General features: G+C 34.7%; 1 protein-coding gene across 1 annotated transcript; it reads right to left on the bottom strand.

Moving 5' to 3' along the window:
- Positions 1 to 1,721: 1,721 nt before the first annotated feature.
- LOC111801717 (protein translocase subunit SecA, chloroplastic) lies at positions 1,722 to 15,059 on the bottom strand. The gene is made up of 20 exons (XM_023685830.1): positions 14,435 to 15,059; positions 14,008 to 14,080; positions 12,134 to 12,340; positions 11,173 to 11,276; positions 10,900 to 11,079; positions 9,096 to 9,314; positions 6,847 to 6,960; positions 6,642 to 6,755; positions 6,041 to 6,208; positions 5,499 to 5,674; positions 4,873 to 4,939; positions 4,616 to 4,762; positions 4,306 to 4,401; positions 4,159 to 4,227; positions 3,865 to 3,966; positions 3,524 to 3,775; positions 3,371 to 3,438; positions 3,114 to 3,231; positions 2,304 to 2,543; positions 1,722 to 2,226 (listed from the first exon to the last, which is right to left on the bottom strand). Exons 1-20 carry the CDS (start codon positions 14,843 to 14,845, stop codon positions 2,089 to 2,091), a joined length of 3,063 nt encoding a protein of 1,020 aa, XP_023541598.1. The 5' UTR covers positions 14,846 to 15,059; the 3' UTR covers positions 1,722 to 2,088.
- Between the last annotated feature and the right edge of the window lie 670 nt (positions 15,060 to 15,729).

The raw sequence follows: 15,729 nt of genomic DNA, 5'->3' as shown, positions 1-15,729 counted from the left end.
TTCTTGGAAGTCGAAGAAAGAACGAAGATTTCCTTAACTCTGTCACTTATTGCATACACACATTTATACATTTGATCTCATATGATGTGTGGTTCTTATTAGAATTTATGTTTTTCTTGTTGGATGAAAGTTTCACATCGGTTAATTTAGGGAATGTTCATGAGTTTATAATCAAAGAATACTATCTCCATTGATACGAAGTCTTTTGGAAAAGTCCAAAGCAAAACTATGAGAGCTTATGTTCAAAGTGAACAATATCATACCATTGTGGAGTTTATGTCTTATGCTAAGAATCATTCAAGCTTGACATGATCGATCTTATCTGTACAGACTTTGACTTTGAGATATTTAGACTACTACAGTCATTTGGGATGAAATCAACTTTTGATTTGAAGAATTTCACATTTGTATTCCAAGGGGTTCATACATCCACGAGAATCACCACATATATCCTATGCTACACTTCTTTGTTCGACTCGATTATGTCAAATGTTGTCGTTAAAGGATCGAGTAGCTCATTACATCAAAATCATCCCTTTTAAGCACCGAATCAGGCATAGAATCGATAACGTGAGAGTGGACCAAACCGAGCAAAAAAGAGAAAAGAAAAAAAGGGGGAAGAGGAGATATGGTAGCAATCAATTGTAATGCTTTTGTTATTGGTTTAAAGAAAATTAAGAAAAAATGTCTGTGGAAAGAGGGACAGACAAACCAAGTGCCCATCAATGCTCATTTTTCACACAAAAAAACAAACAAAGCTTCCCCCAACTCCAGCATCCAATGTGAATGTCAACATCAAACTAACCTTTTCAATATTCACTTACCAACTTATTTAGAAACTAGGTTAAGTTTAAACGAACTCAATCAATTTATTAACTTTTTTTTTTCGGAACATACATTTTTATTTACGATATAATCATACATTCGACCCAGAAAGTTGTTTGACGCAATCTCAAATATTTTTAGTGTTTTTCAATTTTTTCGATTTTTGTCTCACTAATATCTCACCATTCTCATACAAGAATTGTGAATATGATCTTATTTTAATCTCTTTCATGTATCTATAGTACATTGATTATTTTGAATATCCATGTATTTGGACCTCTACTACAATGTCGCATCCATTGTCAACAAGATCTTCGCTTCCTCTGTCATGATTTTTGTGGGTTAAAAGTATTGTTGGATGTTAAAGATTAAATTTTCTAGAGTTTTGGCATCTCGAATCCCACAAAAGGACTTAAACTAGACTAATGTTGGGGTTAGATTCCCCATTGCTCTTATGGTTGATTTAGCTTAGTGCTCAAATTTACCACTTCGATCATGACCACATCGAGTGCAACTTTGCATTTTTATGAAAGTTCGAGATTGTCTAGTCTATTACTTTTTGAGAATTGTCTTACCCCTTCAACCCGTTTGTTCATGTGTACGAGGGAGCCAATCAAGTTATCCCCATGCTCAAAGCACCCATCGTGTGTTACTTTATCTTCTAGGGTCTCAAACTTAAACATCAATTCTTGGATGACATCCTATCTATGCAACCAACTACCACATCAATATTGTGAACTTTGGTGGCAATCTCGTGAGATTTCAAAAATATCTATATAGAACTAGATAGACAAGGATGACTATGATACGAAAGGTAGTAAATATATATATATATAAAAAGAAGGCCAGAGTTCACCGATGGTTCCATGGCCGACCAACCATCAAGACAAAAACAATTTGAGCTGAATTTTTTCTAATGACAATATCGATATTATGATCAATTGTTTGTTTATTTTACATACTAAGAATAAAGTATTGGAGTTGAACAAAAATTCATATCTACCCCGCCCCGTACACGTGCACGGACACGTGCATATTGTGATACCCTACCCTGAAAAATTATAAGCACCAACACTAGCTTTGATAGACTTTTCTCGTATCAATGCACATTCCATCTAAACCTTGATGTAAATGTAAATGCTCATCTCATTCCCTTACCAAACTCTTCTGGGGCTATCTACAAGCATGTCTTCCTAGATACAGGCAGAAGGCTTCAAAAGAATCCTCCATTTTTAAACACAATGGGGAAACAGCAGCAGGATTTTAGGCAGTTGCTTTGGGAGACGATTCAGTAGCAACTGGATCTGGATTATTATTAGTACCTACACCATTGGTTACAACTTCTGCTGATTTCGCCTTCCTTCCAGAATCCTGATCCTTCTTTACGAGCACCGGTTTGAACTGTCGAAGACGAGAGTAAAGAGAATTTGTAATAAAAATATAGAGAGAGGAACCAAGAGTATACATACAGTCCTTACCTGATATATAGAATATATAACATTTCTCCTTATCTGTGCCATCATATCCAGGAAGAGGTTATAGCCCTCAAGTTTGTACTCTATAAGTGGATCGCGCTGGGCATATCCACGTAAACCTACGGCTTGTTGCACAAACTTAAGTGCCTGCAGGTGTTCCTTCCATAATCGGTCAATATTGCTCAACACCAAGAATCTCTCGGCTTCCTTCATTAATCCTGGTGCTTCCTTCTCTACAATATCCTGAAAATATAAACAATATAACAATCTCAATAAACTTAAAATTTTAGTTTGTTAGACTAAGAGAAATTTAGTGTTTTTAATAAATAATGATTTAGCTTCCTTTGTGAATTTAGAATAATTTTCGTTTACTAGCACCAATACGTTAATTATTAATATAAAATGAGGAAACACTTCCGATCTTGAAAAAGAACAGGACAAAACAAGGTAGAAAAACAAGCTCAGCAAGGAAAAATACAAAAAGGCTACATAAGAATATAAAATGAAGAAAACATAGAACCAACAAAAGGAAGGTCAAAGGGAATCTGGTTTCAAAATCAGGGATATAAAATCATGGTAAAGAAGGTAAAAGTGAGATAAAGAAAGAATTTGAAGAATGAAAAAATGTGCGACATCTAGGAGGGCATCGCCTTAAAATGAAAATAAGGAACTTTAAAACAAAGTAAAAGTAGTGGGGTGGGCCCATGCAAGAATCAGATCACTTATATGCCTCAAAAGGGTCAGGTGGGAAGGGAGGGATATGTATTGTGTGTGTGTGTGTGTGTGTATGCATATTATAATCGACGTGCAGACCCGTTTCTGCAAGTATGCTTCACGTCCACGTAGACGAAGATAATTCTGCAAATCCTCATATGTTGAAGTTTTACTCTTCAGTAATTCTGGGGTCAAATCATCCAAAAGATAGCAATACCTATAAACAAAGCGAAATATGAGTCATGGAAACTAAGTTCAGGTTATACCAATATCTACCAGAAAGCAGTTCATGCATGCAGTGGATTTAACAAATTGATGCGCTCTTGATAGCCACTAAAAATGAATTAGCCCCTTACTGTTGAACTTTTGCTATGAGCTTCTCAAGATCCCAGCTTTCAGTTGGAGCATCAGAGCCAATATTTGCCTATAGTTTTAAGATCAGTGAGGCATCTGATATATTTGAATTCAATGATACATCGGCAATATGAAAGAAAGTTCATATGATTTACCTCTAATATGTCGTCCATCGTCAGCTCAGCATATTCAATAATAAGTGATTGTAGATTGTCTGATTGGAGTGCACGCCTTCTCTCAGTGTATACACGATCTCTTTGGCTATTTAAGACTTCATCATATTCAAACAACTGCTTCCGGATATCAAAAAAGTAGTTCTCTACTTTCCTTTGGGCTTCATCAAGTGCTTTTGTTAACATCTGGGATTCTATAGGAAGGTCTTCTACTCTAAAAGCTCTCATTAAACCCTACAGATGCAAATATTTTTTCTTAAAAAAACTTAATAATCATGTACAGAATCCTAAGTATAAGACCTGATCTAAATGTAAATTATAACCTGAATTCGATCTCCACCAAATATTCTAAAGATGTTGTCTTCAAGACTTAGGAAGAAGCGTGAGCTTCCAGGATCCCCTTGCCGACCACTTCGACCACGCAGCTGCAATGATACATATTAAGAAGTCAATTTCATCTCAAGTTACACAGGAGTAATATGTCACAAGCCTTTATATGAACATATGCACAAAGTAATTGTCATAATGGAAAAAAATCACAGTACGATAATAAATAAATCTTCAAATTTGATTTATAACAGGATTACAGCCATGTAACACCAATACATAAATTCAACCTGATTATCAATTCGCCGGGATTCATGTCGTTCTGTCCCTACAACATGGAGTCCACCAGCTAACACAACCTGCAAGGATGACTGGATGAGAACAAAAGAGACAAACCAACACCAAGAAATAGGCAACAGAATTTGAGGAAAACTGACCTTATTCCTTTCTTCCTCCGTAAAAACCTTATATTCTTTGACAATTTCTAAAAATGCATTCCGCAACTTAGCTATGACATCATCTTGAGCAGGGCCCTACAAGTTCAAAAGTAAAAAAAATAAATAAAAAAATAAATAATAATAATAATAATAAATAAATAAAGAAAAAATAACACCAAAGAGAAAGAACCCCAAAGTTGTGTTTGGGACAGAATGATAATAAGACAGATAAATCGCCAAAAAGAAAATACAAAAATTTAAGAATTCTTCAGTGATCAACTAAAAGGAATACTGGTCTCAAAGAATTTACCTTCTCACAGGAATAAGATAGACGCTCTTCTGCTTCAAGCTCCGTTAGTGATCTTGGACCCCAAGTCTTGACAGCAAACTGTACAACCTCTTCAGCCAATTTGGCATTCTCACTTGAAAGGGCACATGGAAATAAACTTTCGTTTACCTAATATAACATAAAATACATCAACTGAGATATCTTACAACAGAAACCTATTAACCAAGCAACCTTATTGCCAAAAATTACAAATTCAAGGATCAAAATCATTTCCCCACCTTCCATGTTTTCTTTAGAGGAGGCTTCTTCGCAGATACAAAAACTCCATCAGTTAGTTTGACGAGTCTGCAATAAAATATTCCCACAAATTGTAAAGCTTGATTTATTATGCACTAACTTCCACCCGGTCTTGTTTTTAACAGGTAGATATCCGTCCATAGCCCCATCACACTTGTGAAAGATAAGCCAACGACCAAGAAAGTGTAATATAACATGCGCAGATTATTTGACATTCAACCTGTTAGTGCATCAGGTATGCTGGAATAAAAATTAACATTGATTTAGTACCCCTTAATTCTTAGCACAAGCAGTCGTTTGAGAAGCAGGGAAAGGGCTTGGAGTTATTTTACAGGTGCTACTTTTCATCCCATCCTGACATCTTTTTCGTTCATGCTCTCTCTCTCTCTCTCTCTCTCTCTCTCTCTCTCTCTCTCTCTTTGTACTTTTTATTACTCTTAAAACTAATTGAATAGCCTTTTCTCGTAGAGTCACAGTTCCTTTTGGTTGTTGGAAGAATTTCTTATCCTCTCTTGTGTGTGTATATCTTACTGATTTCTCTCAATACAATTACTTGAAGGACAAAAAAGTTCTACAAGGGGAATGTCAACCCATAACAAGATGATACCTTGGCATAAGCAGCTCACGTAACTTCAGCCTTGCCATAAATTCAGCATTACCACCAAGAATTATATCAGTGCCACGTCCAGCCATGTTTGTAGCAATTGTCACAGCACCTAGGCGACCACTTTGAGCTACAATTTCTGCTTCTCTCTCAACATTTTCCGGTTTCGCATTGAGAACCTATGGAAATTGAAGTGCACTAAATATCATCACTAACAGTGATCTTGCAAAATAATGGAGGTGTTTCCAAAGCCAAATGGTAGCTTTGGAAGGAAAAGCAATGAACTTTCATCGTTGAAATTGAGGCCTTGCACCCAGTTTATTGATTGTATAGAATTTTGCTCGACTTTCATATTCTACCCAAATTTATAAGTTCTTAACAAACTGTTGAGAATTTGATTAAAAAGGTAAAATATAATTTAGAGAAAGTTTAAGGTCGTAATAAAGTAGGAGGTTATGTGTGCAAGCTCTCGAATGTCACATTCTCCTCATTTCATGTGATAGTCAATTTGTTGAGTTAATTTTCAAGAAAACAGAAGATCTGACCTCATGAGGAATTCCAGCTTCTCGCAACTGTTCTGAGAGAGCATCACTCTGCTCAACACTAGTTGTGCCAACAAGCACAGGGCGACCAGTCTTGTACATTCTAGAAATCTCTACCACAACAGCTCGCCATTTTCCTGTTGTCGCCCTGAAAACTACATCCGACTCATCCTGATAAAAAAAAAAAAAAAAAAAAAAAAAAANTTTTTTTTTATAAAAAAACAAAGAGACCTCACATTACACTATAGCATATATAGTAATATTACAGTATAAAATATATAGCAATAAACAAACGACAATTACAAGGGAAGAAGGGGTATTAGGAACATGTAAGATCAGAACGATAGCTCCAAAGAGATTTTTTACACAGCATATTTGTATGGCGAGAACCAAAGTTAGCTGAAACTTTTACAGTTCTAGAGAAACTAAGAAACCGCAACCCATAAAGTTCTAAAGAAACTAAGAAACCGCAATACTTAAGCACGACAATCAAAGGTTTCACAAAGATCTATTTTCAGCATTGTAATATGCAAGTTCCACGTAAGTATGAAAATTAGTCAGCCAGATTTTAGAAATCAATTATGAAGAGCAATCTTATCAATACCTTTCTTATCATAGGCTTGTTCGTAGGTACAATTGTGACTTTGAGCTTATATATACTCTCAAATTCAGTGCTTTCCGTCGCTGCAGTGCCAGTCATTCCACAAAGTTTTGGGAACTAAAAACAGTGGAAAGAAGAAAGAAACATCAATATGAGTGAGAAAAATATTATTCGAGTTTATGGAAAAATAAATTGACATGAAATCTACCTGGAGGAAGAAATTTTGATAACTTATTGAAGCTAGTGTTACAGTTTCATTTTGAATTGGTAAAGCTTCTTTTGCTTCGACTGCTTGATGAAGTCCATCACTCCATCTTCTCCCCTGGACAATTTAATAAACCATTATAGTTCCTCCATCAAATTGTATTGTATAATGTATATGTACACATATAGTGTAATATGACTGCATGTAGCTGCTAACATATATACTGTAAAAAATATGGTCAAATATCAATTAAAAGAATGGAGGTACAGAACAAAAAAGGACATAAAAATATAAGCTGAAACCGAACAAAAAAAATCACAAATAACAAAATAACATGAAGCTCTTGACAATTTGGGACAAGAAGGAAAAAAATAAAAATCACAAAAGGTTTCGCTGCATTTAAATCTGTTCATCCCCAAACTCTCCTCTTGGATCCCTCTACACCTTCAAATACCCTCTTGTTTCTTTATTTATGCAAAACAATTCCCGCCATGTTACAACACAACCATATCCAAGACGAAGGAAGACCTCTAGATAAAGTCATTGGTATTCATCCGAGTAGAATGAACTAAGAGAAAAGTTTACCTTTTTTTTAAGGCATCAACCTTCCGAAGCTTAAAAAAGAAAGCTATAAGACTGATAAGAAGAAGAAACTAACAAATAAACAAGGATTTACATGAGAAAGAACTAGAAGACTCATATAGCATAGATATGTATCCTTGAAGTTTAGACGAAGTAAAACCCCTATTGAATTATGCAAGGATGGAACAACTGCCTCTGTACAAGAAAGTACCCTTCTAAATGGTAACTACCTAAATAGACCGCAACAAGTGACCCCTTGACAAGAAAAGAAAAGACACAAGGCTCTCCCTAATGAAGAGTTTAATGAACTTGAGGAAGCCAGGAAAACACAAAGAAGTAACTTCTGGAGGTGACAGAACTTAAGGAGAACCATCGTAGTTAAATTGAAAATAAGAGAAGATTATGGAAAATTGCGTCGTCAGATTCTGAGGCTAGAGCCAAGTATCATCCATGCTATACAGATGAATAGATGGGAGAGAGCCACTGATCAATGAAGATAAAATAAAAATAGAACTGTACCTAATCTAAATGAAGGATAAAATAATTCTAAAATGAAACAAATCTACATTTATCCTCCCATAAGTATTACTCCCCATCTCCCATAAGGTCCAACTTCTTGAGAACTACCTGGTTTTTAATACAAATGTTATTAGAGCCATTAAATTTGCACCTTCTGAACAACGGCCTAAAAATGACTAGCTCATACATTTAAAACCTTCCCAGTTTCCTTCCACTCTCTCAGACCATATATGAGGGATATGTATTGAAAAACCAAAGTAGACCTAAGCAGAGGTTTTCCACGGCCTTCGATATATTATACATTTTCTAAGTATCTCAACAACTTCCTATGATATTTTATATTATTTCAGTTATTTGACCTTGATCCAAAACTATGCAAGCGACTCCTAAATTAATAAAACATGATCGACAGAAGTCCAAAGAGACAATAGCTAGCATTACCTTGATTCATGGATTCTATCAACGAAAGAAGAGGGGGTCAACAGAATTTACATGATTCCAGTACTTCTATTTGTAGATTTGACCTATCTATTTTGAAGCCACGTCAGTTGAAAAGTTTGCAACAAATAAGAGTAGAACAAAATATGCTTACCAAATTGATGTATCAAATCTTCAAGACTTTGTATATACAAACTAACTAACAAACCCCAGTACGGTAACTAACTATAACCAACTAACATCGGTCGGCTGGAAATTTACAAAGAATTAAAAGGCTCACGTAAAAGCCCACAGTAACTAATCACACGCCTACCTGATATCCAGAAAGATAACTCAACTTAAGCTACACGCTTCAAGTAAGTGGAATTATTATTTTACTGGATTATGGATTTCCATCGAGTAAATAAAGACCACTATTCTAATATTTAATTGAAATATATACAATCTGGACGATGGCCCTCTAATTTACTATAAAAAAATTTGTATCCCATCTATTCCTCAAGTTGTTTCACACAAACAGGTAACAGAAATCTTTATAAAAAATAACTGAAAAAAAATATCGATGACCTACTAATGACTCATAAGATCATTTTTCTGTGCGGATATTTTAATTCTTGGAGAAAGTGAGAAAGTGAGAAACTGAAAGATCAACCATGCATGGAAAAACCAAATACGATGTTATCCTGAGGATACAGTTGAATTCAAAAAATTACCTGCATCACTCGACCAGTGAACTCATCCACAATTAGGACCTCTTTACCACGAATTATATAATTGACGTCTCTTAGAAATAGTTCTTTAGCTTTTATTGCATTAAGAACATATGATGCCCATTGTTGTCGAGGATCATACAAGTCTTTAACATCAAGGATTTCTTCAGCATCCTCATAACCTTGTTCTGTCAGCAGCACAGTCTTCTGTTTCTCATCCACCTGCAACAGTTACAGCACAACTATTTAAATTTTAAATTTTTGTTTTTCCCTACTTTTGAACACTAGACAAAGCCAGAAAATCATCAATCCGCAAGATAGGCTATCTTTTTAAAATCTGATGTACGCTAACCTAATCATTTTCCAAACCTAAACCAAAGAACACAAAAGAACAGATAAGTAATGAAGGGTAGCTTTGACACTTGCTAGGACTTCAAAGCTATTTCAGCCAATAAAGTACAGCTCATTCAAACACAATAACAAACCAAACGCTGCACAATCCAACAGCATCTTCTCAAATTTAATTTCAGTTCTGAGTTCCCTGTAGGGAAGGGCCTCGAATGGAAACAGTACCAGCAAGAATAAAATCCAGGAAAAACTAAAATGCGTCACCTAATTATGTCCCTACAAGCTAATGAATGAGAAAAAACTAGCTAGTTATTTTGCAACACCAAAAAAAAAAAAAAAAAAAAAAAAAAAAAAAAAAAAAAAAAAAAAAAAAAAANTATGATATTCTTCATTTTTTTTATGTTTTATGAGAAAACAAAATTTCATTGCGAAGAAATGAACAATAGAATTAAAGAAGTTGGTATTTTTATTCATAGTATGATTATTGATAAATAAATGAGTTGTATAGTCTTTTCATATTCATCAAGAAAGCCAATCTGCAATTCCTGGTTACATGGATAAACTGGTGGTTTTTCTATCAAGCCAATACACTCAGGTGTACAAAGAATTGTATTTTAAAGTACTTCGGACTGCCATTTGCAGACAACACAAAGAAGATAAACTTTGGAACACGGTTATAGAAAGAAATGAAAGAAGGGTGGAGAAATGGAAAAATGTCTGTCTAAAGGTGGTTGCTTAACCCTCCTATCCTACAGTCAATTCTCTGAAGTAACACGTTTCCTATAGCTTGTTAAGATTCCATCTAAAGTTGCAGCCACAAACAAGAGAGATTCAAGAATTTTCAGGGAGCAGGGATGGGAATAAATGAAGAACGCCATGTAATTAAATGTACTCCACTGGCTACTTTGATTGTACATTCTAATATCTATGCATCTGAATCCTTCTCTAAATCCTTCTCTTTATCCCTTAATGCTTGGTGGTACAGACACAGCAGACCTAGTACTGAGAAAAAAATCCTTATATAGCTCTATCTCTTTCTCTTTATCAATGCATTGAGAAGCTTTCTTGTAGGCATGTTTTCAACAGACAGCTAATGGTCATACAATAAAATCAGATCTTTGGCACTGCTGGTTGGAAAATTCAAAAATTTTCAGTAAGTCCTTGGGATTGGGCAGAGTTGTGGAACAAAATTCATTTTTGGAGCAACTACATATATGCTCTGACATACTCTCTCTAGCAGCTTATGAATTATATTCTTTTATGAATCTATGATCAATAGTAACCAAGGCAGTTTTTCATTGCTCCATTGATGGGGATTTTGTTCTTCCTTTTTTTAAAAGTTTCGACTCTTCAATTAATTGTGTAGTGTCTTATCCAAGGGGAGCGGTAACGGAAATTTCTTTAATGGGATTTATATACAAGGAAAAAAAAAAGAAAAAACCACAATTGATAATCTTACTGTGTAATGTATATCACGTTCAAAAGCAGAAGCCAGCTTTGCAGCTTTATAATATCTATCACTAGGTTTTTCAGCAGGTCCAGATATAATGAGAGGAGTTCTTGCTTCATCAATAAGGATAGAATCAACCTCGTCAATCACACAGTAATTGAAATCTCTTAAGACAAGCTCTTCGACACTCTGCACATGTCACAGATGCAATTAGATTATTTGATTTGTAAAGACAAAATAAAATGTAACTGAAAACAAGCAAATAAGTCCAGAATTACTTTCCGTGGCAAGATTGTCTCTCAAGTAATCAAAACCAAGCTCGCTATTTGTGACATAGGTAATATCACTTAGGTAATTCTCTCTCCTTTCTTCACTTGTCATATTCTCTGAATAAAATTTGTTTGGGGGGGTGGGTTTAAATGCGGAAAATCAAACACTAAGAGAGTCAGCAAACAAATAAAGCTAAAATTTTAAAATTTACGGAATGGCAGATGGAACCAAACAGTGATAAAACAAATTCATAATCCAATGAAAGAAAATTGATTAGTTAAGAATAGATAAATCTTCAATAGTTTAATAGGTCAAAGTTGCAAGTGCCAAAAAACAAGAGAAAATAGCTTCAATATGGGGAAAAAAGAAAGCAAAAAAAAAAAAAAGCATTAATACACGGGTTCTTCAGAAACTAGGATAGGCCACTCATGTCATATAATTGTATCAAGTGCACAATTCACAACAATGTACAATGAATATTTAAGAACAATATCGTTTTAAGAAGAATATACTATAAATCCTCAACTTATTATATACTAGTACCAAGACCACAATCTTTTTGATGAATTATAGAGTGGATAATTCACAACTGGTGTATATAGAGATTTAAGAATAATATAGTTTACCAATTTCCGTTTAGCAAGTACTTAACGTGTATCATACTCTCAACAAAGCATTTAATTCAATTACCCTTTTGTCTTCACATACATAAAATGATTGTCATCAAAGTCATATCGAGCTTAAAATATTTGTTATAGCCATGCTGGTGGGCTGTCAAACGTACAGTAAAAAAAAAAGATACTAATGAAAGAAAAATGGAATTTGAACTTCTAGGTCCCAGTAACTACATATTTAAAAACATAAAAACGGTACAAGAATCAACCTTAAACAATCAGAAGTGAAAATGTTCGTCCAACTACTCAATGGAAAATGTAGCTTGGTGTTTGGAGATTTAAAAAGAAATGAGGCATACGTTGAATGAGGCCAACTTTCAGTCCAAGAAAACGAGGAACTTGACCAACCCACTCACAATCCCGCCTGGCCAGATAATCATTAACAGTAACAACATGAACCCCTTTTCCAGTTAAAGCATTCAAATAAGCTGGTAAAATAGCAACTAAGGTCTTTCCTTCTCCAGTTCTCATCTCTGCTATTTCTCCCTTGTGAAGAACCATACCACCTGCATGAAAAGAAAACTTAAAAACTAGCAATCAAGGTCTATACTAGATTTTGTTTTATGTTTTCAGATTTACTAAGCCAATCAAATGGATTCAACGAATATTCATTTGACAGATTTGTTTCTTAAGATTGTCTTTGAATTATATGCTCCAAAAAGTGGAAATTCTGAAAACAACATTCCAATATCCAAATTTTGATCTATAAAATAAAACTGACATTGAACTACTAATATTTCCTAATGAACTAGCAAAGTTTAACAAGAATGAGAGTACGATTTCCCAGGCTATATATATTTCTTCTATTTTTTTTTTATAAGAGAGCTTCATTGACAATTGAAATTTACAAAAAGGGTGTAACATGATGTTTACAAAAAAACCTTCCAATTTAGAGTGATGGAGATATAACTATAGAAAGTAAAAATATTAGATAGTTTACACAAAGATATAGCTTCGGATGGAGATATAACTATAGGAAGTAAAAATATTAGATAGTTTACACCAAGATATAGCTTTGTAAACAAAATTGTTGAAGAGTTTTGTATAAAAAAATTATATAAAAAAACTAAAAATAAAGGAAGCCCACAAAAACAAAGAAAAAATTATTTAAAGAGGTCCAGTTCTTAAGAATAAAAACAAAAGATATTACAAAAAATAATCAGCCCTAGACACCCAAAGAGAGGATTGAAGTGAACAAATGCGCCCCACCTCTCTTGGGACTCTCTACATACACCCTTAAAGATTCTTAGTCTCTGTAGCCTTATATTCCACATAAAAGCCAAGAAAGGCAACTTATAAATAGCCCTTCATTTACCCTGAATGGTGAATATAAGAAAACCTCCTCCAACATCACGTTATAAGTCCTACTCAAAGCCAACCTCACTTAGAATATGTCCAAGAATATTCTCTAAACTACAGCGATAAACTAACATCTCCATGCATATCATCTAAATCCTCTTCTGTGTGTTTATGAAGAACACACTACTGAGGCTCAAAGACCATAGATGAGGACCTCCAGATAAAATAAATGGTGTTACGCCAGACATGAGCAACTAACAACGAAAGAATTCTACTTGGAGATTTTAACTTTCCAAAGTGTCCTTGAAAATAGAAAAACGAAAATTGAAGAAAATAATAATAACAATAATAAAAACAAACAAAANAAAATCTTAAGCTTCCCAGTTCATCACATAACATATAACTAAAAACCATTACTAGTACGTCAAATTCAAAGCCTTATGGAGGAGTTCTTTTTCCTTCTTACTTCGTGTAAATATGATAATTTATTTTAACAATGTCAACTTGTAGTATTTGTAATCCTTATGGAGTACTTGTTGGGTCGATGTCCTCAAGTCCCTTCTTCTTTTTCTTTTTTTCTTTTTTTTTTTTTTTCCTGTTCCATTATCCAATGAGAATATGGTCTTGTATTCTATCAAAATATTAGGTATTAGTTTCTATTTCTATCTTTTTCTTTTTTCATTTTCTTTTTTCCTTAAGAAACATTGTACATTATTAAGAGATATCATTGAATAGTTCGCAGCAAATAACTCCCATCGTGAACTGATGGATGCAGTTGGAGGACTGCTAAATAAAGGTAATTCATAACAGATGACAGGCAGAAATATCCATAAGAACAAAAGCCAAAAGATAAAATGTAGAGTAGAAAATTTGCCTATCAGTTGAACATCAAAGGGTCGGAGCCCCAATACCCTCTTCGAAGCCTCTCTCACAACAGCAAATGCTTCCTGCAGCAAAAACTTTATAGTTAGAACTTTGCAATAGAGTATACAGGACAAAGTATAAACCGAAAATGAACTTAGAGTGGTTTACACAAAGATCCACCAAATTTCGAGCATGATTTTGACAGACATTCTAATTTTGAGTATCAAATTACAATCGAATAAAGCAACCATTATCAATAGCACTTCCCGCATGAACATGCAACTGAAACGACTATAAATTAGTATTACAAACATAAAGAAGTTAAGAAATCAATAAACAGATGCTTAAGAAAAAAAATTCAGCACCAGACCAAAAATTCAGCAAGGAATAGAGCATAAAAGTAGTTAACTAGAGTAGTATTCGTTTGCGGGACTTACAGGCAAAATAGAATCCAAAGATTCGCCTGATTGTGCTCGCTCTTTCAGCGCATAAGTCTTGTCCCTGAGTTGCGAGTCCGAGAACGCAGAAATTTCCGCTTCTAATCCATTAATAAGAGCAACGGTAGAAGCATATCGCTGTCTAGTGGATTCCCCAGTGTCAGTTCCTTTAAAAATTCCGCCTAAAAAACCTCCAAGCGAAGCTACAGGGCGTGTGTTCCGTTTTCTTGAATATACCAGTTTAGAGGTTTTCGATCCGAATTGGAAGGCAGATTTATCGATGAACGCGGAACGTAGATGAGATTTCACAGAGAAGGCCTCAAAAGAAAGAAGAAACTTGTAAGATTGAGATGAAAGGGAAGAAGGGTGGCAGTGCTTCGCCATAAATGAATCACAAAGAGGCATCGTCATACTGCCTGTTTTCTTGTTCTTTTATCAATTTCCCGAATCGAACAGTGATAAGATAAAGCGACCGATGGACGATTGGATGAACAGAAAATGCGAGTAATCCGTTACGATGGTGAAAGAACTACGATGAAAATGGCAGTGGAACAAATCATTTCGTCGGAGAAGCTACCCAGAATTGCATAGTCCATTGCCATGGACGATGGATAAGGCAACCAAATATTAAGGACAGTTGGCTCTAAGAGAGACCACCACCGCTTAATTTTGATTTTTTTTNTTTAACATTATCCTTGTCCAATAGACAATAAATCACTCTTGGATTAAGCTAATCCTTCAAATGGTTCTACACAAAGAAGAACACTCTCTTATGCTTTAAGTTAGTAACGAGCTTAAGGTGATATTAAGATGAACTTAGATTATGTGTTCTTTAGGGAGAGTATGTCTCTTATAGTGTTCGATAGTTCCGACTCTTGTGTCCGAGCTTCACACAGAGTTCTTCTCTCTCATAGTCAAATGCTCCTCCACTCAGCTTCGGACCTTAGGGAGCGTGCTTGTCTTCTTCATGTAATTTACGCCCTTGGACCTTCTTGTCTAGTCTTGGGAGCTAAACGTGTAGGCTTGTATGAAAATCAGTCGACGAAATTGGCCCTATTGATGATCTAGGACGTGGGATCATCATATTGGGTCATCGGTCCAAGTGTCAAACATGTTTTCATTGGGTTGAGGTGAGTTGTTAAGACATACCACGAGGTCATTAGTGTATCACAACCCAATTTTTAAGGTATTGAGATAAAACAAAAGCAAATAAAATAAAATAAAATATTATATAATAAAATACGATAAAATTTTGCACAATTTTAAAACAAAACAACACCACAAATAAAAACAAA

This window comes from Cucurbita pepo, chromosome LG09, assembly GCF_002806865.2.
Source record: "Cucurbita pepo subsp. pepo cultivar mu-cu-16 chromosome LG09, ASM280686v2, whole genome shotgun sequence".
Lineage (NCBI taxonomy): Eukaryota > Viridiplantae > Streptophyta > Magnoliopsida > Cucurbitales > Cucurbitaceae > Cucurbita > Cucurbita pepo.
The sequence above is the reverse complement of the archived record's forward strand: the minus strand, read 5'-3'. Positions and strand labels throughout refer to the sequence as shown.